Genomic DNA, 23,239 nt, shown 5'->3' on the forward strand with positions numbered 1-23,239 from the left:
AGTGAAAATAATTTTATTTTCAGAAATGGAAGCACTAAAAAAGTATTTAAAGAATCACATAGAAAAATACCTGATAAATGCTGTCGTGTTAATGGCAACGATATTTTGTGGTACTTTGTCAAAAAGCTTTATGAAATAGAAGTACCATTTCCATTGAATTAAAAATATATCATGCAGGTTTGTTGACTTGTCTAATGGTTGACCATTTCTGGAATGCATGTGTGCTTGCTCAGTTACTTCATTTGTGTCCGACTCTTTGTGACCCCACCAGGCTCCTCTGTCCATGGGATTCTCCAAGCAAGATTACTGGAATGGATTGCCATGCCCTCCTCAGGGGGATCTTCCTGCCCCATGGATCGAATCTGTGTCTCCTGCAGCTCATGCATTGAGGCAGATTCTTTACCCCTGTGCCACCAGGGAAGCACCATTTCTGGAATACCTCAAGGTAAATCAGAAATCCCTGGAAGGGGAAACATACCACATTGGGTTCTATGAAAATGAAAAAAAGAGAGAATCACCTGGCAATCTTTTTTGTTTGTTTGACTTTAATTTTTAAATTTTAAAAATACCTTGAGTTCCAAAAGAAGAAGTATTCAAACTATATTTTTAATGTTTTTAAATTACAGCAAACTAAATAATCTCAATATTATAGGTTTTATTTTCCCTCCTTGGACCTTAAACATGTAACCTTTACTTTGAAATTTCTCACTTTATTTTAGCAAAGTGGACACCGAAATAGTCCCACTTAAGATGTTCTAATAAAAAATTTGAGAAAACATTCTCCAGTATCTAATGAAAATTAGGTCCATTACTTAATAGATACTGTGCATGTGTTTAAGTTTCTATTGCCAGGTCTCTTAAAGTGTATGTGGGTGTGTGTGGGTGTGTGTTACCAAGAGAATCTAGTGCTAAACAATCTTTATGTTTTTACATTGCTAGTCTTCTTGTTGGCGGTCTGTTTTGTCCTACAGAAATTTTTCTTTCAATGAATAATTCAGACTCATATTACATATTGATAACTATATTTTAAACCAAAAAATTCCTCACATAATAAATACATTTTATGCACATTAACTTCAAATTTACTTCAGAAAGCTATTTACAATATAAATAATTATAAATGGGAACACTTTGCAAGATATCATTGACATAGCTAATATTTTCTACTTTACATTCCAAAGTAAAAGTTCAAATTACAGACTTATACTACGATGTCACTAAAAACTATACATTGCAAGATGGTATTTGAAATATTGGCAATCAGCATCTTCTTTCACAAATATAATCCTTTTTATAGCGTGTCAGTCAAAAAACAAACAAAATATTTTATCTCTTCTTTGAAGTGCCTACTCATATGTTTTACTTTTTGAAATATTTCCCTTTGGGGAAAAATAATGGAAAAAAAAAGTTACAGTATTTCTAAAATTTTTTCCACGCCAATTTTAGTTCTTTTGAAACGTAAACACACCAGGGTTGTTGGGTGCAAATTCAAATGTGATTAAATGTGTTCCAGATCAGAAAATTAGGACAAACTCTCTACTCTATAGGCTTATGAAAGCAAAGTCCCATGCAGCAAAACTGCAATAAATAAAATGATAAAGTTTGGTATTAAATTATTAATTAGAATTTATCATGTGAACCATCAGTTTTTCAGGAGCACAGCAGAATAGAATCTTGTTACTTGTTTTACACTTGTGTTTGTGTGTATACGTATATACACATGTACTCAGCCTTTCTGCATACTGTCCTAGAGAAGGAACTCTGAGCAAACTCCTATTTGATATGAGCACAATCTCACTTTTCAAATTCAGCATTACCCGTAGAACTCTTGTGCATAAGAAATGAGCCCCACACAAAAACTCCTCTCCCCAAGAATACTTTCTATGCATGTGTCCATAGCTGTTCCGTCATTCATCTGACATTTAGCAGGAAAATGAATGTTTTCTCTACAATGCATTTCCCAGTTAGAACTAACCAATCTATTTTGCTGTCAAATTCTTATTCACAAAACTGACACTGACATGAAAGTTGAATCACTTATTTGGAGAACCACAGGATTCACAATTGTTATTAAATTATTCCGAAAACAAGATGCATCTTTCTGTCCTGTAATTTGAGTGAATGAAGGAACCAAATCTGGGCACTAAAACTTTTTAAATCAAAAAGACAACATGGAAATGTAAGCTCTTCCACTGGTCTAGGTAAGTGACTCCCAAATAGCCAAATTCTCGATTTTCCAAATATCAGTGTTCACTCTGTCACTTCCAAATGCTACTAGCACTAATAGAATCACATAGAATATTTTAGTAACATTCGTCTCTTGAAAGAAAGAGAGAGCTACAAAATACTATCTCTGTACTCGGTCTTCTTAGCTGTAGTGTCTTCTATCAAACTTACTTGGTCTAGGTCTTGGGGAAAAAAAATCCTCTCATTTTATTTTAAAATGTCGATGCATATTTTCCAAATGATCTTTTATTGAACTGATTCTTATCCCCCATTAAAAGAGACAAGAAAATGAAGGATATTATCCTCTTCTAGAAGAGCCCATTAAAGTCTAGTTTAAGTGGAATTCTCTGCCCAGAGGCAGCATGTGGCAGCAGGGTGTACCAAGAATTAAGAATAGTACCCAGTGGAAATATTCTAGCCCTATAAAATATAATCAAGAAAGAATAAATGAGTTTTCTGTATAAACACTGAAGGCAAATCTTTACTGCATCCTGTCTTTCATATTGAGTGTCATACCAGCCCTGTGTCATATTACCCTATATCAGGCAATTACAGTTTAGAAAAAGCCAGCCCATTATATTCAGCATACTATGTCAAAAAAACTCTGTGTAACACATCTAAATGTTGACCTGTAGTGATTGGGACATTAATATTATGCATCTAAAAATAATACGCCAAATCTGTAAATTCTCAATAACAGTTTTAACTAAAATTTCCCAAGGAAGATGGGGAAATACTCATTTATTTCTTTGGTCATACAAATCTTTAAGTTAGGTAGGCAGACAGGTAAAATGGGAAATAAAAATATTCCTACCATTATTAGAAAGCATGAGGTTTGTATCATCTAATGAATTGCCACATATGTACTAGTAACTGGATATAACACATTTTCATGAATCCCCAAAGTGATAGAAAAATCGTACTTCTCTCTCTCTTTCAACCAATTCTCAGCATTTAACAAAGTTATGAAAATCAAATTTTAAAACTAATTCCAATTTAAGTTTAGTTTTAAATGGGAACATACATATACACATATAGGTATTACGTTATAAAGCTGCTACCATAAAATTTTAGACCTGTAAATTATACAAATGGGTTATGTAAAACTGGATCAATCTAGCAGAAATTTAGTCAAGATGTAATTCAGTTAATTCTGTCTTCACTTAACAATATTAGTTATAACCATTTTAAAGTGCATTACTCTTTCTGAGTACCCCCTATTTGTAGAGTTCATATTTTCTTTCATCAATTAACTTTCTTTCATATAAAAATCCCACTGAAATTTCTTTGACAATGTTTTCTTTCATTTCAGTTCATTTTTCCTGATTCTTGAGATTCCATTCCTTTTATATTGATAACATCTGTCCTTAGAGCACTTTTGGTAGAACATGTATCCATCAGTAACACCCACCTGTATAGATTTATTTTCCAAAATGCACCATATTCTTGAGCTATGTGTACCTTTGAACCATTTGTCTATCTACAGAATTCAACAAAAACTTTAGCATTCCTAAAACCTTACTTCATGTTGCAAATTGATCAAAAATTCAGTTTAAGTGTTGAGAGCTTGTATAGTTCAATTTTTAGTTTTTCTTATTCTTTGAACATTTTTTAAAGTATACACTGACTGTCTCATTCACTTGCACCTTTTTCATTTACAGCACAAATATTGCTGTTTAAGAACTATTTAATTTTATGTAGCCTCCTTTCTCATATACAAACAGTATTCATCTCAGATTACCATCATTCAGATTGTCACCTGCCTCTGGACTTTCAAATAACTGTGTTAAAAGATGAAGATATAGTACCAATCCCTGAGTGCTCAAAGTCATGTTCTGCCTTCAAAATGATAAGTAATTTCTTCCAATATACCCCACCCCCTTCCATATCACATGAGTTTTAGGCAAGGGACTCTTAGGAAATATTTTCTATGAAATTTCTCTAATCACTTATGTCACTTTGCTTTGATTACTAGAGAATGGTGCATTAAATAAATATTATTTATATTACTTCTCCCTCAGTTTCTACCATCTATACCTTGGCTGAACTAGAAAGTTGACTGTAGCTATAACATGTCTAAAAAAGCCCATGGACCTGCTCGAGTTTCAAAGCATCTAGACCTCTCTGCGTGCAGAAAAGCCAGAAAGATGAGCCTTGATAACTCACATCAGATAGTTATTAACTGGTTGACAAGTTCAGTTCCAATGAACCACAGAAGCTTGGAACTTAAAAGCTGCCATCCAGATAAAGAAATGGGGGCCCAGGCATGGTGAGTGCTCCCAAAATAAGTTACAGGCAGGGTCAGAGCTGGAACTCAGAGATCTCGACATCTAGTCCACATCTTCTACTGTATCCATGAACCTAAGACCAAGTTTGTTTTTGCCGTTTATAAATAATATGGAAAATGAACACTTGGCCTGCTCCTTCAGTCAGAGAACTGCTCTTGCCCTTTTAGCCACTTGTCCATCAGCCCAAGCTTTTGTCTTAGACTCTCTCCTGAGGCTTTCCACGTGTCACATTTGCACATCTGTGCATTGACATGTGTTCGAACACTTCAAACAACTATACTGCTGTCATGTAGTACTTCACTGGTTTTCCTTAGTTTTTCTGTTGGCTTTTTTTTTTTTTCCCCACTTAGCAGCCTTTTTTCCTGGTGAGTTAGTTTGAGTTTTTATTTGGTTAGTTTTATAAGCTTCCAATATGTTGATTACATCTGCTGACACTTGTTTGTTTTGAGATATCATTTCCTTTTTCTCTGCTTCTGGTCTTGTCCATCTTTACTAACCTATTTCCAATAGGGCACCCCAGGCTTTTGATGTGTGTCCCAACACTCAGTGTTTTTACTTAGAAAAACCCCTAACGCTATGTCAATGTGATCCTGTTCTTTGTCGAACTCAAAAGTAAGGTGCAAAATCACACTTCCTGATTGCTTATAATGGATACCAGGTGAAAACTCATTCTTGTATTAGATTCAGAGCCATTTCCTTAATTTATGCCTAAATCAAATGATTTGGATGGTTGAAACCACAAAGAAAAACTAGTTTATGAGATGTATCTCCCTCTTTCTTAGTTATTTGGGAATAGAAATTTCTTTCCGATGTTCTATGTGCTAGGGTTAAGGAAAGTTACCCGCTTGGGGTGTACTTATGAAATACAGTCAGTATGTGAAGTATGTACAGCAGATTGTGGATAGTGGTCTATGTGCATGAAGTTCACTGGATCATTATAATGCATTGTCATCCATCTGTCCTTTCATGTGGTAAACAAGATCACTTAATCTACACGGGTATTTTTCAATTAAAATTTATTCTGTTTCCCATATAAATAGAGGGGCAAATCTGTGTATTCACTTTAGCTCCATTATCTATGTATAACCCTGAATGCCGTGCTCTGTCTTTGATTTCACAAGAACATATGTCAAATACCCAGTAACTTAAATTATCCATTCTAACAATCTGCGGCATTGTAAATGCTGGTAGTGGGGCATTAAATGATAAATATGTTTCAGAGATCCTTAAAGAACAAAATATTTTAGAAAAAACATCAGCTTCCATTGGTTATTATAACAGATGTTCCCTTATGTCCTTGTGCTGGATCCGGCTGCATCCTTAGATGGGAAGTTACATCAAAGTGTGAGCCATTACAGCCCAGGGAATAGTTCCTAATGGTTTCACTGTCATATAAGTGCTCCAGGGCATATCCAGTTAATGTGTAAGCATGCTTGTCAAAATACTGCCGGTGAGAGCCAAAGCAGTTTGGAGAGATGGCAGGATGGTCTCCTGGTGTCTGATGGGGAGACATATCAGAATGTAGATAATCTTTAGCTAGGATCAAACTGGATTTGGAAATGCGATCTGAATTGGGACTACTTATCCGAGACAGTGCTGTGGGACTGTTGTCATAGTCATTTTCATGGGGGCTCAGCATCTTTCCCTCTCTCTGCTGGATGTGGTCACATGGTGAAGTGTTGGCAAGAGCTGAGCTGTGGCAGACTTCACCTGTCGGTGGGGGCTGCTGGTAGTTTGCAAAACAGAGGGAGTGTTTTTTCCCAGCTCCGTTAATGGAAGCCAGTTGGTCTGGGGGCGCTTTCCTTAGCTGCAATCTGTTCTCCTCTTCTTTAATCATTTGCTGGGTGGCTCTTATCAGAGTTTCGATTTTGCTAGGTTCATGCGGGCTACTCTGAAACTGCTCAGTGCGGTATCGGTCACTTGATTCACTGGCAGACCCAGGGTCTGGAGAACTGACCACGCTCTCTTCATCCCAATGACCTCGCCCTAGAAACCAGAAAAAGTAAAAAAGTAAGTGGTCTTAAAATGCACCCCCAAAATTGCAAGTGAATTTTTTTTCCCTATGAGAAGGAAATGCAACCCACTCTAGTATCTCTGCCAGGAGAATTCCATGGACAGAAGAGCCTTGAGGGCTACATGGGTCGCAAAGAGTCGGACACAACTGAGCGACTTTCACTTTCACTTTTCTTTTCCCTATTAAAAGAAACCTTATATCTTTCTTTTTTAATATGTGCACCAATATTTGAAACAGACACAGGCGCACATGACAGAGTGTCAACATATTGTCCTGGAATTCATAGTTCTCAGTGGCTTTTAAGTGCAGATGAAGTTTACAACAAGTTTTCTAGAAGGTAAACTTGGTTCATGCACTGTGAATGCCAACGAGTGAAACAGTAAAGTATGTTTATATTTGTCCATGGATGAATATCCCTGAGACCTGTCTGACTGTAAATAATAAAGAAAATGCAAAACATTTGGTTTATGTTATTTTCTAGAGAAGTATTCTGTTGATGCTTAGAAATGCTTTCAGTTAAGATTGAGGATGAGAATAATATAGTCTGGACTATTTTCTCAATTTCCACTAAATCACCTAAAATGTTAAAATTGCTATACGTATCTTAAGTAGAGTTACAAAAACCCTCTAATGTTAGTTTTTAAACTATTTGAGGGTTAAAAATATCTATACATATTCATATATGTGTATGTGTGAATGGAGATATATATATATATATGTGTGTATATATCATCCTCATCAAAAATATAAATATGGTCTTCCTAAATCTAGTGTTAAAAAAAAATCTCAGTTTCACACACACATAATCATATAGAAACTCTGGCATTTTAGATTGTTTCTAAAATAAAGTGAAGAATAAATAAACATTTTAAATGTTAATAATACCTATTTTGAACCAAGGAGAGAGATGGACGAAGAATGCATCCAAACCATTATTCCATAAATTAAATTATTCTCCAAAGAGTCTGAAGTCAATATAAAAAGAGAGAAGAGAAGCAGAAAGGGACCTATGAAAGCTGAAACTGCTTAATGCAGCAGAGAAGCCCAGGATCACACTAGTCATTGCTTTCCTTTTCCCTTTTCTTATTTTATATCTAATATTTCCCTCACGACCATGTAGGTTAAGCCAGGATTCTCACTTCACTTCCATTCTTTGGCAAGCAATTACCCTTTGCCCTGGGTTTCCATTCCCAGGCCACCAAACCAGAGAAATTAAAAATAAAAGCAGAAAAATAAAAAGCAAAAATGGAAACAAAGCAAACTCATTCATAGAAAACAGTCAGTGCCCAGGTGGTATTTGCAGAAGACTTTTATGGGGAGAACCACAATGTCCAGCATATTTCTCATTTGAGAGACACAGCAGGAAGAGAAATACCATGGCCACTGGATCAATCTTAGTGTCACTGCCTTTTAACGAAATGGGGAGGGGTTTCAAGACCTGCCTGGACCCAAGCTTGGACTGGACAGGATGAGGTCTCCTTGAGCAGATTACATTGAAATGGACATAGAAGAGCATTAATAACACTAAAGGTTTTAACTGCAGGGCCCATTTCTATGTGTTCACAAAGCCATGAAATAATCCCAAGGTGAAAATCCCCATGGGTTCCATATCTCACTCCATCCTCAACTCACAGAGGATACTGTGGGTTGCTGTAACCGGATGAAGGGAGCAGTTACTAGCATTTAATGCCTAGAGGACCAGGGAAGTTAAGACACCTGTGACAGTGAGTGATAGGCCATAAAACAAAGACAGGCCTCCCCAACAGCCCCCCCCACCACCAACAGTGCCCTCACTGAGAAACCCTGCTAAAGGAGCCCCAAGCTACTCCCTGTCCACATCTGAAGCCTGAGAATACAGAAGAAAGTAAAACAGAAGAAATTTAAATGCATGCATACTGCACATTAGTAGGAATAGACTTAATTCATCTTAACTTCTCTACTTTTTTTTAATGTTAAAATGGGAATCATGTTTACTTGCCTGTTCAAAATAAACGGATTAAGCAAACATCAGCAAAATCAATACTCTTCAAAAGAGCAGATTTGGTTCTTAGGATCCCATTGGTTGGAGTTTCTGATTTATAAATTCCAAGGAGAAAACTCACTGGGTGGGGTTCACTCCAGGGTCCAACTTAGACTAAGATAACCCTGCCCAGAGGTGCCAGGCTGCGCGTCAGGAGCCTGGAGCTCGCCCTTACCGTGGATCCTGTGCACCGAGGCGATGTGAGGCATGCTGCTCTCATAGGCTTCTCTGCTCTCCGGGGAGGCCTTGGTCAGGGGCAAGGCTGCGCGAGAGCCCCACCAGGGCTCCCTCCCCGCCTGCGGCGCTCCCAGGAAGTACCTGCCTGCCTCACACCGGCCGCCCTCGCAGGCCTGGGTGTGGAAATGCCTCTCCTCCACCAGCCTGGAGTGGTCGAGCGCGAAGCCGTAGCAGAGGGAGCCGCGGTCCGAGAACTGCCTGTAGGCGCACGACGCGTCGTGCTGGGAGCCCGGCCGGTCCGCGGGGTCCAGGAGCTGCGGGGAGGCCGCGTCCGTCAGGGGACTGCCGCCCCACTGGCTTTCGTGATCTGATTCCGATCTTTCCGTGGGAAATCCGGAGTACTGAAACCGAGAGGACGAGAAAATAACATTTAAAAAAAAGACCCCAAGGTCTGAAAGCATCCTTAAGGTCATATTGGGCTCTAGCACCAGGCTGGGCTCCCCTGACTTGGATCACCCAAGTCAGTCATGGTACCGCGAAGAAAATCCTTTAGGCCGCTGGAAGAAGGAGAGAAAACTAATAACAAACATGGACTGAACTAAATGCCAGGCACTGCTGGACGCACTTCCCATGAATTACTCAACATAATTCTTACAAGCGCTTCAGTGAAAATATTTGTTGTTGTTTAGTTGCTAAGTTGGGTACAACTCTTTTGGGACCCCTGGACTGTAGCCCGCCAGGTTCCTCTGTCCATGGGATTCTTCAGGCAAGAACACCAGAGTGGTTTGCCACTTCCTTCTCCAGGGGATCTCCATGACCCAGAGATGGAACCCACATTTCCTGCATTGCCAGATGGATTCTTTACAGCTGAGTCACCAGGGTATCCCAAGTGGAGATACTAGTAACCCATTAAATGGGTAGGTAAGCTAAAGCCCTAGAAGGGGAAATGACTTGCCCAAGATGACAGGATTAGCAGCTGGCAGAGCCAGAATTCAAACCCAGGTTCTCCATTGCTACACAAATGGTAGTGTCAAAAAGAGAGTCCAAGAGAGCACCATATTTTTTAAAAATATTTATTTGCTTATATAATTGGCTGTGCCCCCGTGTTTGTTGTGGCAGACAGAGTTTTGGCCACTGGGACCACCAGAGGAAGTCCTGAGAGCACCATATTTTGCTCCTGTTGACTTTTCACATTTTTTCTTACATAAAAAACAAAAGAAAAGCAAGGTTTAAGGCTTCACACTGGACTGGTAACTCTCTGAGAGTCATGCTGGATACAGGGCAAGGTAGTTAATAAATACTTAACCTAATTCAGTCTCAATGTGACTTTGGGAAAGTCTTGTCCCATATAAGTTAGCCTGTTCACTAGGATGTGTTTCTTGCTTTCTAAAGTGAAACTTCAAATATGCACAGGCTCGTCAGGATAACATAGCTGCAGGCAAGGCTGCACCTCTGTGGAATCACACTGCTCACGTGTTGCCAGAGTATTTGGTCAGGTGTTTTAAAGAAAACATAAAAGGCCAGAGGACCTCCCCAGGAGGTGAAGTTCCTCAAGGGCCATTAAAATCAGTAATATAATCATTTCTACCAGGTTTTGGTCACCTAATGCTAAACACAATTCTTAGTACCATAGAGAGATTGCTGCTGCTGCTGCTAAGTCGCTTCAGTCGTGTCCGACTCTGTGCAACCCCATAGATGGCAGCCCACCAGGCTCCCCCATTCCTGGGATTCTCCAGGCAAGAATACTAGAGTGGGTTGCCATTTCCTTCTGCAATGCATGAAAGTGAAAAGTGAAAGTGAAGTCACTCAGTCGAGTCTGACTGTTAGCGAACCCATGGACTGCAGCCTACCAGCCTCCTCCGGCCATGGGATTTTCCAGGCAAGAGTAGTGGAGTGGGGTGCCATTGCCTGCTATAATAATAGACTTTATTTATTGGGAACTTACTGTGTGCCCAGCAATATGCTAACCCTAACCACTCACAATATATTATATAAATGAATCCTTATAACCACTTGGACAGTAACATAGCTCCATTTTATAGATGAGGACACTGCATCACTGAGTTTTAATAAGATGCCACAGCCATCTCACAGTCTATCTGGTTTCAAAGCCTGCTTTTATTCTTCCATGGTAAGGAAGAGAAGAGAAAGAAAGGATTCAGTGTTAGAGAGATTACCAGAAAAGTGGCTGAAACTGCTTTATAGGTGCAGGAATCAAAATACAAGTCCAGTTTGCATTTTCTTTCTCATCCCCAAGAAGGAGCGATGGGTATGTGTGGTGGGGCGCGGGTAAGGTGGGAAGGAGGTTGAGCAGGGAGGTAGGGATGGGGGAGGCACAGGGACAGGAGAAATTCCCAGGCTCTATTGTTCTTCATGTCACACGCTAGTTGAGCAAATGTGATCCCTGATGAGGGCTTATAAGGACAAGTCAAACTCTCCCTTTTCTCCTAGGCCCACCCTGAACAGAAGAAAGAATCCCAACCCTCCCCAACTCTGTGCAAACAGGCAGCTCCACCAGGGAGATGAGGTACAGAGGTTCCTCCGGGGCTACTCCATAGCACACTGATAAATATCAGGACAGAGTTCCAGATGATTCCAGGGTTAAGATTTTTCCATGGCTATTTCTACCGTTAATTTTATTATTTTCTGAATGTACATATGGACTATTGCCATATTCTATCAGGACAAAAAAAAAAAAAAAAAAAACAGAAAATTTAACTTCTTTCCTGCAGGCCTGTAGGGTGGACATATCATGGCACCCCAAGCTCCGTTTCTCCTACGCACGTCCCCACCTGCCATCTGCCTTTTCTCCCCCTGAACACCAGCCTCTCATTTCACCAAGCAGGGGCTGCCACCCTCTCTCCTGACTGAGTGGGGACCAGCGTGCTATCCATTTGCCCTCTGGTAGCACCATCCACATGCTTGCTAGGAAAAATTCAAGATCATCGGTACTATTCCACACTAGGAATTGCCCAGACTCTGCTTGTTTTTATAAAAGTATAAACCAGGCCTATTTCTGAAGTGCTCCAGTCAAGACTTTTGAGCCCTGCTGAGAGGAGGAAAAGCCTTCCCTGAGTGTGTATGGGAAAGTGCTGTTGGCGCAGCAGAGAAGAACATTCTGTCCTTCGCTGATAAAGAAAATTCAACATGAGGCAACCCTGGTGTACGTGAGGTACACATTTCAAGAGCACCTGAAGAAGAATTTGACAGAGAAGCCTCTTGTCGATAATCAGGAAACCACAGCAGCGCAGGCACTGACCTTCAAGCAGGCGGGAGTTGGGTGGTTCAGTTAGACTGAGCCCTCCCACTGCTTTAGAGGGTATGGAGGAAAAGCCAAGCCGTAAACCTTTGTTTTATAAGACAAGGCCTATAAACTTAAACCTGAGTGCACCATCAAAACTGGGAGCCGTGGACTTCCCTGGTGTTCAGTAGTTGAGACTCTGCATTGCCACTGCAGGGGGCACCAGTTTGATTCCTGGTGGGAAATTAAGAACCCTCATGGGACAAAAAAAAAGCCCCCCAAAACAAAAAACGGTAAGCCATGTCCGCCCTTTAAAACAGACCATACTTCATTAACACTACAACCCTGTAATTTGATCTGAAGTAGTTCAGTTGTTCATGACATGTTTAAGGAAAGAGAGAGGGCAGAAAGAGAGGCAGGCAGCCAGGCAACGTATGCCGCCTGTGAATGAGTGCTATAGATGAAGCCTCCTGGTCTCCCTGGCACCTACATTTGCTACTTAACCACATGTACAGTCACAGGCAACTGATTTAATTTCTTGGGTTCTAACAGGAAAAGCTGAACCAGGGCTGGGGCCATTTAATGGAAGAGGCCCTAGGGACAGAGAGCCAGGAGACTTGGTTCCAGATCCATTCTTGATAGTAACTCTCGGGGTGTGAATGCGTGCTGAGTTGCTCCAGTTGTATCCGACTCTTTGCGACCCTATGGACTGTAGCCCACCAGGGTAACCTAGGGAAAATTTATCTTTCTTAGCCTCAGTTATAAAATGACATATCAGGTTAGGTTAGTCCTTGAACTTTTCTTCCAGCTCTAATATTCTTCATGATAAGACAATTATTTGGTATCCTTTCTAGTGTTGAAACACATGATCCCTATGCCTGTTCCTGGTCCTGTTGCACTTATTTAAAGTAGATAATTAGAACTATAATACAAGTCCAAGAATTTTTATTTTCATGGTTATAAGAAGAAGGCTATTATGTCAGTCATAATTTTGCTCTAATGTTAATTCCCCCCCCCAAGTATCTCATAACACAAATTTTATAGGTATTATGAGGACTTTTGGTCAATAAATCATTCCATTCTAGAGGCTTCTGAGTAGGAAGGATAATAGCATCCATTTGAATCTGCATCTCTTCACACATCCTCCCCCAAGAAAACATAAAGTTATCAAGGAGCACAAATTAAACCTCACATGACCTATCCTATCAGCATTACTAGGAGGCAAGGAATATGCCAAATTTCAAATTTCTTATAAGTAAAAAAAAGAAAGTCCAGCAGCAGTTGCTATGAGCCTGTGGGTACAGAGAGTAAGGTACAGAGTGGTTTAAGAAGCTATGTGAAAAAAAAAGAGAGAGAGAGAGAGTGGGGAGAGAGAGAAAGGGATTGAGGACATAGGCAAAATGAAGAAAATTATCCTTAGGAAGAAAGAGCTCAATCAATGCCAAAATATGAACACAAGTCAATATTTAGTAGCTCATAGCACTGACCACAGGTAAGGAACTCAAAATCAAGCAAAATCCAGAACTCCCAAACTCAACAATAAAACACTAAAATGTGTGAAAGACATGAAGAGACATTTCACTCGGTAGATAAAGAGATGACAAAACATGATGGAAAATTCAAACAACTAAGAAATATTATCACATACCTATTAGAATGGCTAAAATAAAAAAATAGTGACAATACCAAATGACAATACAAAGATGAAGGAAAACTGGCTCATTCATGCAATGCTGATAGGAATGTAAAATGATATAGCCCTTCTGGAAAAGAGCTTAGAAGTTTCTAAAAAGCCTAAATGTGCAACTGCTATATGCAAAACTGGACACTTTTTCCAGATAAATGAAAATTATATTCATTTAAAAATCGATACATGAATGCTTATAGCAGCATTTTTTCCCACTTCCAGGTCCTCTGTAACCATTCTTTTTCTTTTTAAAATTATTTTTAATTGTGGTAAAATACACATAAGAGATACCCCATGTCCAAGGGAAGAGAAGCCCTAGCAAGATGGTAGATGCAGGAGCAGTGGCTGCGCAGTGCTCGAGCAACTGTGAGGAGATGCCCCACATCCAAGAACAAAGGAGAAGCCCCAGCAAGATGGTAGGAGGGGCAAAATCGCATTTAGAATCAAACCCCATTCCTGCCAGAAATGCTCAGAGGGCTCAAACAAACCTTGTGTACACCAGAACACAGAGACCCCACAGAGACTAAGACAGAACTGTGTTTGAGCATCTCCTGTAGAGGTACGGGTCAGCAGTGGACTGCTTCAGGGGCAGGGGCTCTGGGTGCAGCAGACCTGGGTAAGGCATAAGCCTTCTTGGAGGAGGTCGCCATTAACCCCACCATAGAGCCACCAGAACTTACACAGGACTGGGAAACAGACTCTTGGTGGGCACAAACAGAACCTTGTGTACACCAGGACCCAGGAGAAAGGAGCAGTGACCCAACAAGAGACTGACTCAGACTTGCCCGTAAGTGTCCAGGAGACTCTGGCAGAGGTGTGGGTTGGTGGTGGCCGGCTGCAGGGCTTGGGGCACAGAGTGTAGCAGTGCATGCATGGGACCTTTTGAAGGAGGTCCCCATTATTTTCATTACACCCCCACCATAGTTAGGCCCCAGGTAAATAACAGGAGGGAACACAGCCCCACCCATCAACAGAAAATTAAAGATTTACTGAACATGACCCTGCCCATCAGAACAAGACTCAGTTTCCCCTTCAGTCAGTCTCTCCCATCAGAAAGCTTCCATAAGCCTCTTATCCTTCTCCATTGGAGGCAGACAGACTGAAAACCACTATCACTGGAAACTAACCAAACTGATCACATGGACCACAGCCTTGTCTAACTCAATGAAACTATGAGCCTTGCCGTGTAGGGCCACCCAAGATGGACAGGTCATGGTGGAGAGTTCTGACAAAATGTGGTTCATTGGAGAAGGGAATGGCAAGCCACTTCATTATTCTTGCCTTGAGAACCCTAGGAACAATATGAAAAGGCAAAAAGATAGGACACTGAAAGATGAACTCCCCAGGTTGGTAGGTGCGCATGATGTTACTGGAGATCAGTGGAGAAATAACTCCAGAAAGAATGAAGAGACCGAGCCAAAGCAAAAACAACACCCAGTTGTGGGTGTGACTAGTGATGGAAGTAAAGTCTGATGCTGTAAAGAGCAATATTGCATAGGAACCTGGAATGTCAGGTCCATGAATCAAGGCAAACTGGAAGTGGTCAAGTAGGAGATGGCATGGGTGTACATCCACATTTTAGGAATCAGTGAACTAAAATGGACTGGAATGGGTGAATGTAACTCAGATGACCATTATATCTACTACTGTGGGCAAGAATCTCTTAGAAGAAATGGAGTAGCCATCATAGTCAACAAAAGAGTCTGAAATGCATGACTTGGATGCAATCTCAAAAACAACAGAATGATCTCTGTTTGTTTCCAAGGCAAACCATTCAATATCACAGTGATCCAAGTCTATGCCCTGACCACTAATGCTGAAGAAGCTGAAGTTGAACGGTTCTATGAAGACCTACAAGACCTTCTAGAACTAACACCCAAAAAAGATGTCCTTTTCATTATAGGGGACTGGAATGCAAAAGTAGGAAGTCAAGAAACACCTGGAGTAACAGGCAAATTTGGCCCTTGAGTACGGAATGAACCAGGGCACAGACTAATAGAGTTTTGCCAAGAGAATGCACTGGTCATAGCAAACACCCTCTTCCAACAACAAAGAGAAGACTCTACACATGGACATCAACAGATGGTCAACACTGAAATCAGATTGATTATATTCTTTGCAGCTAAAGATGGATAAGCTCTATACAGTCAGCAAAAACAAGACCGGGAGCTGACTGTGGCTCAGACCATGAACTCCTCATTGCCAAATTCAGACTTAAATTGAAGAAAGTAGGGAAAACCACTAGACCACTCAGGTATGGCCTAAATCAAATCCCCTACAATTATACAGTGGAAGTGAGAAATGGGATTAGATCTGAAAGACAGAGTGCATGAAGAATTATGGACAGAGGTTCACAACATTGTCCAGGAGGCAGATATCAAGACCATCCCCAAGGAAAAGAAATGCAAAAAGGCAAAATGGTTGTCAGAGGAGGCCTTACAAATAGCTGTGAGAAGAGAAATGAAAAGCAAAGGAGAAAAGGAAAGATATAGCCATTTGAATGCAGAGTTCCAAAGAATAGCATAAAGATAAGAAAGCCTTCCTCACTGATCAATGCAAGAAATAGAAGAAAACAATAGAATGGGAAAGTCTAGAGATCTCTTCAAGAAAATTAGAGACACCAAGGGAACATTTTATGAAAAGATGGGCTCAATAAAGGACAGAAATTGTATGGAAGGCAATGGCATCCCACTCCAGCACTCTTGCCTGGAAAATCCCATGGACGGAGGAGCCTGGTGGGCCGCAGTCCATGGGGTCGCTAAGAGTCGGACACGACTGAGCGACTTCACTTTCACTTTTCACTTTCATGCCTTGGAGAAGGAAATGGCAACCCACTCCAGTGTTCTTGCCTGGAGAGTCCCAGGGATGGAGAAGCCTGGTGGGCTGCCATCTATGGGCTCGCACAGAGTCGGACATGACTGAAGCAACTTAGCACCAACAGAAGCAGAAGATATTAAGAAGAGGTGGCAAGAATACACAGAAGAACTATACAAAAAAGATCTTCATGATCCAGATAATCACAGTGGTGTGATCACCAACCTAGAGCCAGACATCCTGTCCTGTAATGCAAAGTCAAGTGGGCCTTAGGAAACCCACTTGAACTATGAACAAAGCTAGTGGAGGTGATGGAATTCCAGTTGAGCTATTTCAATTCATAAAAGATGATGCTATGAAAGTGCTGCACTCAATATGCCAGCAGATTTGGAAAACTCAGGAGTGTCCACAGGACTAGAAAAGGTAATACAAAAGAAAGGCAATACCAAAGAATATTGCAACTACTACACAATTGCACTCATCTCACACGCTAGTAAATTAATGTTCAAAAGTCTCCAAGCCAGACTTCAACAGTACTTGAACCATGAACTTCCAGATGTTCAAGTTTAGAAAAAGCAGAGGAACCAGAGATCAAATTGCCAACATCCTTTGGATCATCAAAAAAGCAAGGAAGTTCCAGAAAAATATCTACTTCTGCTTTATTGACTACGTCAAAACCTTTGGCTGGGTGGACCACAACAAACTCTGGAAAATTCTTAAAAAGATGGGAATACCAGACTACCTGACCTGCCTCTTGAGAAATCTGTATGCAGGTCAAGAAGCAACAGTTAGAACTGGAGATGAAACAACAGACTGGTTCCAAATAGGGAAAAAAGTACGTCAAGGCTGTATATTGTCACCCTGCTTATTTAACTTATATGCAGAGTACATCATGAGAAACGCTGGGCTGGATGAAGCACAAGCTGGAGTCAAGATTGCTGGGAGAAATATCAATAACCTCAGATATGCAGATGACACCACCCTTATGGCAGAAAGTGAAGAACTAAAGAGCCTCTTGATGAAAGTGAAAGAGGAGAGTGAAAAAGTTGGCTTATAGCTCAACATTCAGAAAACTAAGATCGTGGCATCTGGTCCCATCACTTCATGGCAAATAGATGGAGAAACAGTGGAAACAGTGACAGATTTTATTTTGGGGTGCTCCAAAATCACTGAAGATGGTGACTGCAGCCATGAAATTAAAAGACGCTTTCTCCTTGGAAGGAAAGTTATGACCAACCTAGACAGCATATTAAAAAGCAGAGACATTATTTTGCCAACAAAGGTCCATCTAGTCAAAGCTATGTTTTTTCCAGTAGTCGTGTATGGATGTTAGAGTTGGAGTAAAAAGAAAGTTGAGTACTGAAGAATTGATGCTTTTCAACTGTGATGTTAGAGAAGACTCTTGAGAGTACCTTGGACAGCAAGGAGATCCAACCAATCCATCCTAAAGATCAGTCCTGGGTGTTCATTGAAAGGACTGATACTGAAGCTGAACCTCCAATACTTTGGCCACCTGATGCAAAGAACTGACCCATTGGAAAAGACCCTGATGCTGGGAAGGATTGAAGGCAGGAGAAGAAGGGGATGACAGAGGATGAAATGGTTAGATGGCATCACTGACTCAATGGACATGAGTTTGAGTAAACTCCGGGAGTTGGTGATGGACAGGGAGTCTTAATTGCAGCACGTGGGATCTAGTTCCCTGACCAGGGTCATTCATACCTGAGGCCCCTGTCACTGGGAGCTCAGAGTCTTAGTCACTGGACCACCAGGGAAGTCCCTGAGATACCATTTCTTAACCATTAGATTATCACACATTCAAAAGCTTGAAAATACTTTGCTTGGCAGAGTGCGGGCAAACAGGTACTCTGTCCCACCCACAGCTCATGGAAATGCAGACTGATAACAGCCTCTATGGAAGAGAATTTGGCAGCAGTTAACAAAAACTGAAATTCCGCACTGCTAAGAAGCCACTACACCAAGCAATATATTGATACACTGAGTAGTAAGGTATAGGTAAAGAGGTATTATACATGGAACCTACTCTAAGCTGGTTCAGAAAAAATAAAAAATGAGGGCAGATGGGAAAAGAGAAAGAGAATATGACAAAGCAAAAATGGCAAAATGTTAAGCTGTAGTGAACCTAGGTTTATTAGGCAGAAATACTTTACTGTCCTTGCAACTTTTCTTTATGTATGAAATCATTTCAAAGTTAAGATGTTGTGTTTCATTTCTGTTTGTTGGTTTTTTGGCCCCACCATGTGGCTTGCAGGATCTTAGTTCCTTGACCAGGGATCAAACCAGAGCCCCTGAAGTGAAAGAATGAAGTCCTAACCACTAGACTATCAGGGAATTTCCTCAACATAAGTATTTTAAAATAAGAAAATCCTATATAGCAAAATATTTCATTTTTATAGAATGATTAGAGATAAGACTATTTGTTTTAAACTTTTTTTTCTGAAGAAATAGACACATGCTCTGATAAAGCTATAATTTAATTAAATATCTTTGTTTTTATTACTGATGATTAATATTTTGTGCATAAAAATATTATTTTAAGTTATGAATTAGGGAGTCCAGTAGAAACAGCATTCAGATCTGAATTCAAATATGGGTGGACCCTGATCTACTGTCATCCAACATGACTTGTTCTGAAGATCACCTCCTGTGGGCTTTGACTTTTCCATCTGCAGAACAGGAAGAGACTGCCTGCATTATACCATCACAGGGAAGATCAAGTAAATAACATGCATCGAAATACTCTTAAAATGCAAATGTTACAGATATATATGTAACATGTAAATTAGAGGTCCCCAACCGCTGGGGCCACAGATCGGTAGTGGTCCTTGGCCGGTTAGGAACCAGGCTGCACAACAGGAGGTGAGCGGCAGGCACAATAAATGCAATACACTTAAATTATTCTGAAACCATCCCCCACTCCACCCCGGGTCTGTGGAAAAACTGTCTTTCATGAAACTGGTCTCTGGTGCCAAAAAGTTTGGGGACCTAAAGGTCCTTAATCAATGATTTTCTTTTCAGTAGAGGAATAGTTATACCACAATCTTGTAAAAATGATTTTTTTCCCTAGATTATATCATCTAAAGGTCATATTTTCAGTTCCATCCTATAGGCATGTCAGAGATAAAACACATAGGTTAAAGAATAAAGAAATCAACATCTCTTTTGGAGAAAACATCTCTTGTACACTGCTGGTGAGAATGTAAATAGGTACAGCCACTATGGAAAATCATAAGGAGGTTCCTCAAAAAATGAAAAAATAGAACTACCATATGATCTAGCAATTCCACTCCTGGGTATACATCTGGAAAAAATAAAAACTCTAATTCGAAGAGATACACCTCAGTGTTCATGGCAGTGTTATTTACAACAGCCAGGATGTGGAAACAACCCAAGTGCCCATCAACAGATGACTGGTTTAAGAAGATGTGGTGTATATTTACAATGCAATATTAGCCATAAAAAATCATGAAATATTGTCATTTGCAGCAACATGGGTGGACCTAGAAAATACCTACCGAGTAAAGTACATCAGACAGAAAGAGACAAGTATTATGTGCTATTACCTATATGTGGGATCTAAAAAATAATGCAAATAAATCTATACACAAAACAAAAACAGATTCACTGACATAGAAAACAAACGGGGTTACCAAAGGGCAAAGGGAGGGGGGAGGGATAAATTAGGAGTATGAAATTAACAGATACAAACTACTATACATAAAATAGATAAGAAATAAGGATTTACTGTAAGGCACAGGGAACTATATTCAATATCTTATAATAAACTATAATGGAAATAATCTGAAATACATGTATATATAACAATCACAGTCACTATACATCTGAAACCAACACAATATTGTGAATCAACAATCAGATCAGATCAGATCAGATCAAATATACTTCAGTATAAAAATTTTAAAAAAGAAATCAACATCCCAGACGCAAAAAGAAATCAGGTGACTGGCCAATCACCTAAACAGTATGGCCTTTTCTTCCAAATGCTCTGATTTTCAAGGCTCAAATGCCCTTTGGTACCAATGATTCTTATCACTTAACTTTAACAGAAAGCCCACAGATCTGTGGGAGGGGAGAGGACCCTTAATGATCGATTAGCCAGCGCCTGTGGATGGTTCTCCCAGCAATTGTTGATATCTAGATCATTTTTAGGTTAAAAAAAAAAAATCACAGTTTAGAACCTATAGAATCTGCTCTTCTTCTTTTGAAAAGGTAATGACACTTTCTCCTCTGTTTAAAGATAAGAAACGGAATGATTCGATTCCCTATTTTAATTAGATTTTATCAACAATGAAAGAAACTTTCAGTTCAGTCCAGTTGCTCAGTCATGTCCAACTCTGCGACCCCATGAATCACAGCATGCCAGGCCTCCCTGTCCATCACCAACTCCCGGTGGTGAATTTTGCAGAAACCTCTGTTTTTCCTTCTTAGAAAATTTATTATTATGAATACTCTGCACCTTAATTTACCCCTATTTCTTATTTAAAATTTAATTTTCAAAACAGGCTTTCATGTTGGTAAATTTAAAAAATGAGTCAGATGTAGGATGCCCTGGTTCTAATAAACTTGAAACCACATGTCACCCACCAAAGGTGGGCTAACATCGACCAGCAAAGAGCTTGGATGCCTGCCAGCAATGGATGTCAGATGCCAGTCACAGCCCCCAGCTTTCCTCTGAGACTCAGGGCTCGTGAAAGAATCATTCCTTCTAAAAGAGACTGACACTTCATCCGGTTAAAAATCTGAGCCATCAGCTGGGGTTTTATATGCATTCAATGGAAACTATTTACAACAATTTACTCTATGATTCATTCTGATATTTACTGAACATCTAATATTGGCAAGGCCATATGCCAAGTGATTTGAGAAATGCAGCTCCATCTTCAAGGTGTTCATATTAGAAGCAGTATAAATAATGCACAAGACATAACTTTAATACAAGTTCAAAAATGGCAAGGGCTGAACAAAGAGAAAAGCAATGTAGTTAAGGAGTTCAAAGAAGGGAGCTCTTACTCTCTATTAACACTGTAGCTACTTGGGAAGGGAAAATGAACTAATGACTAAGAGGCAGTTTACCATATCATTTGCATATGCTAATACCCACCACACAGCAACCCATCACACTACCTTTATCAAATACTTGCTTCGCTCTGGTCACTGTACTGAGATCCCACAGACAATATCTTATTAAATGCTCACAACATCTTAAAAGTATCATTAATCCCTTTACTGATGCAACAAATGAAGCAAAAACAAAAAACCTAAACTGCCCAAGTTCACATGAGTATGATATTTAAGAGGAGAGATGCAATTCCAGAGTCTTTGCTCTTTCCAGAATCCTGGACTCATCTAGACTTAGGTACCTAGCTAACAAAAACAGCAGTGTCCCACCCTGTATGCAGCAGTAATGGATCCCAGGTCCCCAAGCATGTTCTTACAAAGGGAACTTTCTCCAACCTCTACATTCCAGTAGACCATCTCCACACAGCCTCGGTGACGTCCTCTTAGTACTGAAGCACTCTTCCACAACAGTTACAGCACAGATATTCCCCTTTTGATAACAGTCATGAGAGTCTCTCCTGCCTCAACAGCATGTTCCAGACAGGTGCTCTGCATTCATCTGGATGTGGCAGCAACAAGGCAACTCAGGAAAAATGCCAGATGTTCCAACGATAGATGTTATCATTATCTATTTTTATTCTGGCAGCTCACTGAGGTTTTTTTTTAATATCATTTTTAGCTGTAAAATATATAGAGAGACCCTCTTATGGTAAAGTCCTGTTTTCTATGAAAAACTTTCACTCTATCAGGCATGAACAGCTTTCCTCTTGATTTGTGTCTGAACCATGAGAAAAAAACATCACAGATGCAGACTGCATTGTACTAAGAACATATGCATGCTTTTAAATCACTTTTATCTTACTTTTTACTAATGTAACCCTGAAACATAAAATATGTCCTTTTTTTTTTTTCATTCACTGTTATGGGAAGAACAGATGGTAAAAGGGTTAGATTAAAGTAATACAGCATGTCCATTAAAATAGCCCCCACTGCTGGGGGTGCTTCCCTCAAACAGGAGTTGTGTTTGCTATGAAGAACGCCTTTGGTTTATACACGTTGGAAATTGCTGGGGGTTTTGTCAAGGATAAACATAAGCGTAAGAGAAAAACTAGTGTCAAAATCAAATGCATTTTAAGATGACAATTATGCAAGTTATTTTGCTAATCTGAAGGGCTGACTGAAAACATTTGCCTGTGAAAATGTAACTGAATAGCAGTCAAATAATAAAGTCAATTTCTAACATGAAAAACTTTACTACCTAGAAATTGTAAATAAATGAAACTGCAAAGAAGATATCAAGAAGACATTATTTGTTTCATTCCTGCACTCCTATTAATGGTAGATAGAAATTTTTGCTTTTACTTCATGTGTAATTTATTGTCTAATTAATCAACAGCAAGAATAATTCAGGAACATTCAGGAACATAATTCAGGAACATACATTAAAAAAGGCTAACTATAACATGATTTCTACATAAGTCTCGCACATGTTTAGCATTGGAAAAGCATCCTCATGAAATTTTAAATGAAATTCTGTTTAATTACATACAACTTCAAAAGAGTTAAGCTTAAGGAAACCTTCAAGGAAAATTAATCATTAATCATTATGCATTTTTATGCATTTGCATTATGCATTATGCTTAATCATTAAGCATTTTAAATACTTAGGCCA

At 39.8% G+C, this 23,239-nt stretch overlaps 1 protein-coding gene across 1 annotated transcript in view; it reads right to left on the reverse strand.

Moving 5' to 3' along the window:
- Positions 1–1,355: 1,355 nt before the first annotated feature.
- The window catches only part of SIM1 (single-minded family bHLH transcription factor 1), a 72,251-nt gene continuing 50,367 nt past the window's right edge, over positions 1,356–23,239 (reverse strand). Inside the window, exons 10-11 of the mRNA XM_010834746.1 lie at positions 8,724–9,126; positions 1,356–6,500 (exon numbers count right to left, since the gene is read on the reverse strand). Coding sequence (XP_010833048.1) covers positions 5,770–6,500; positions 8,724–9,126 — 1,134 coding nt within the window. The 3' untranslated portion in view covers positions 1,356–5,769. The remainder of the gene's footprint in view (positions 6,501–8,723; positions 9,127–23,239) is intronic.

This window comes from Bison bison, unplaced genomic scaffold (assembly GCF_000754665.1).
Source record: "Bison bison bison isolate TAMUID 2011002044 unplaced genomic scaffold, Bison_UMD1.0 scf7180017864035, whole genome shotgun sequence".
In the NCBI taxonomy this organism is placed as follows: domain Eukaryota; kingdom Metazoa; phylum Chordata; class Mammalia; order Artiodactyla; family Bovidae; genus Bison; species Bison bison.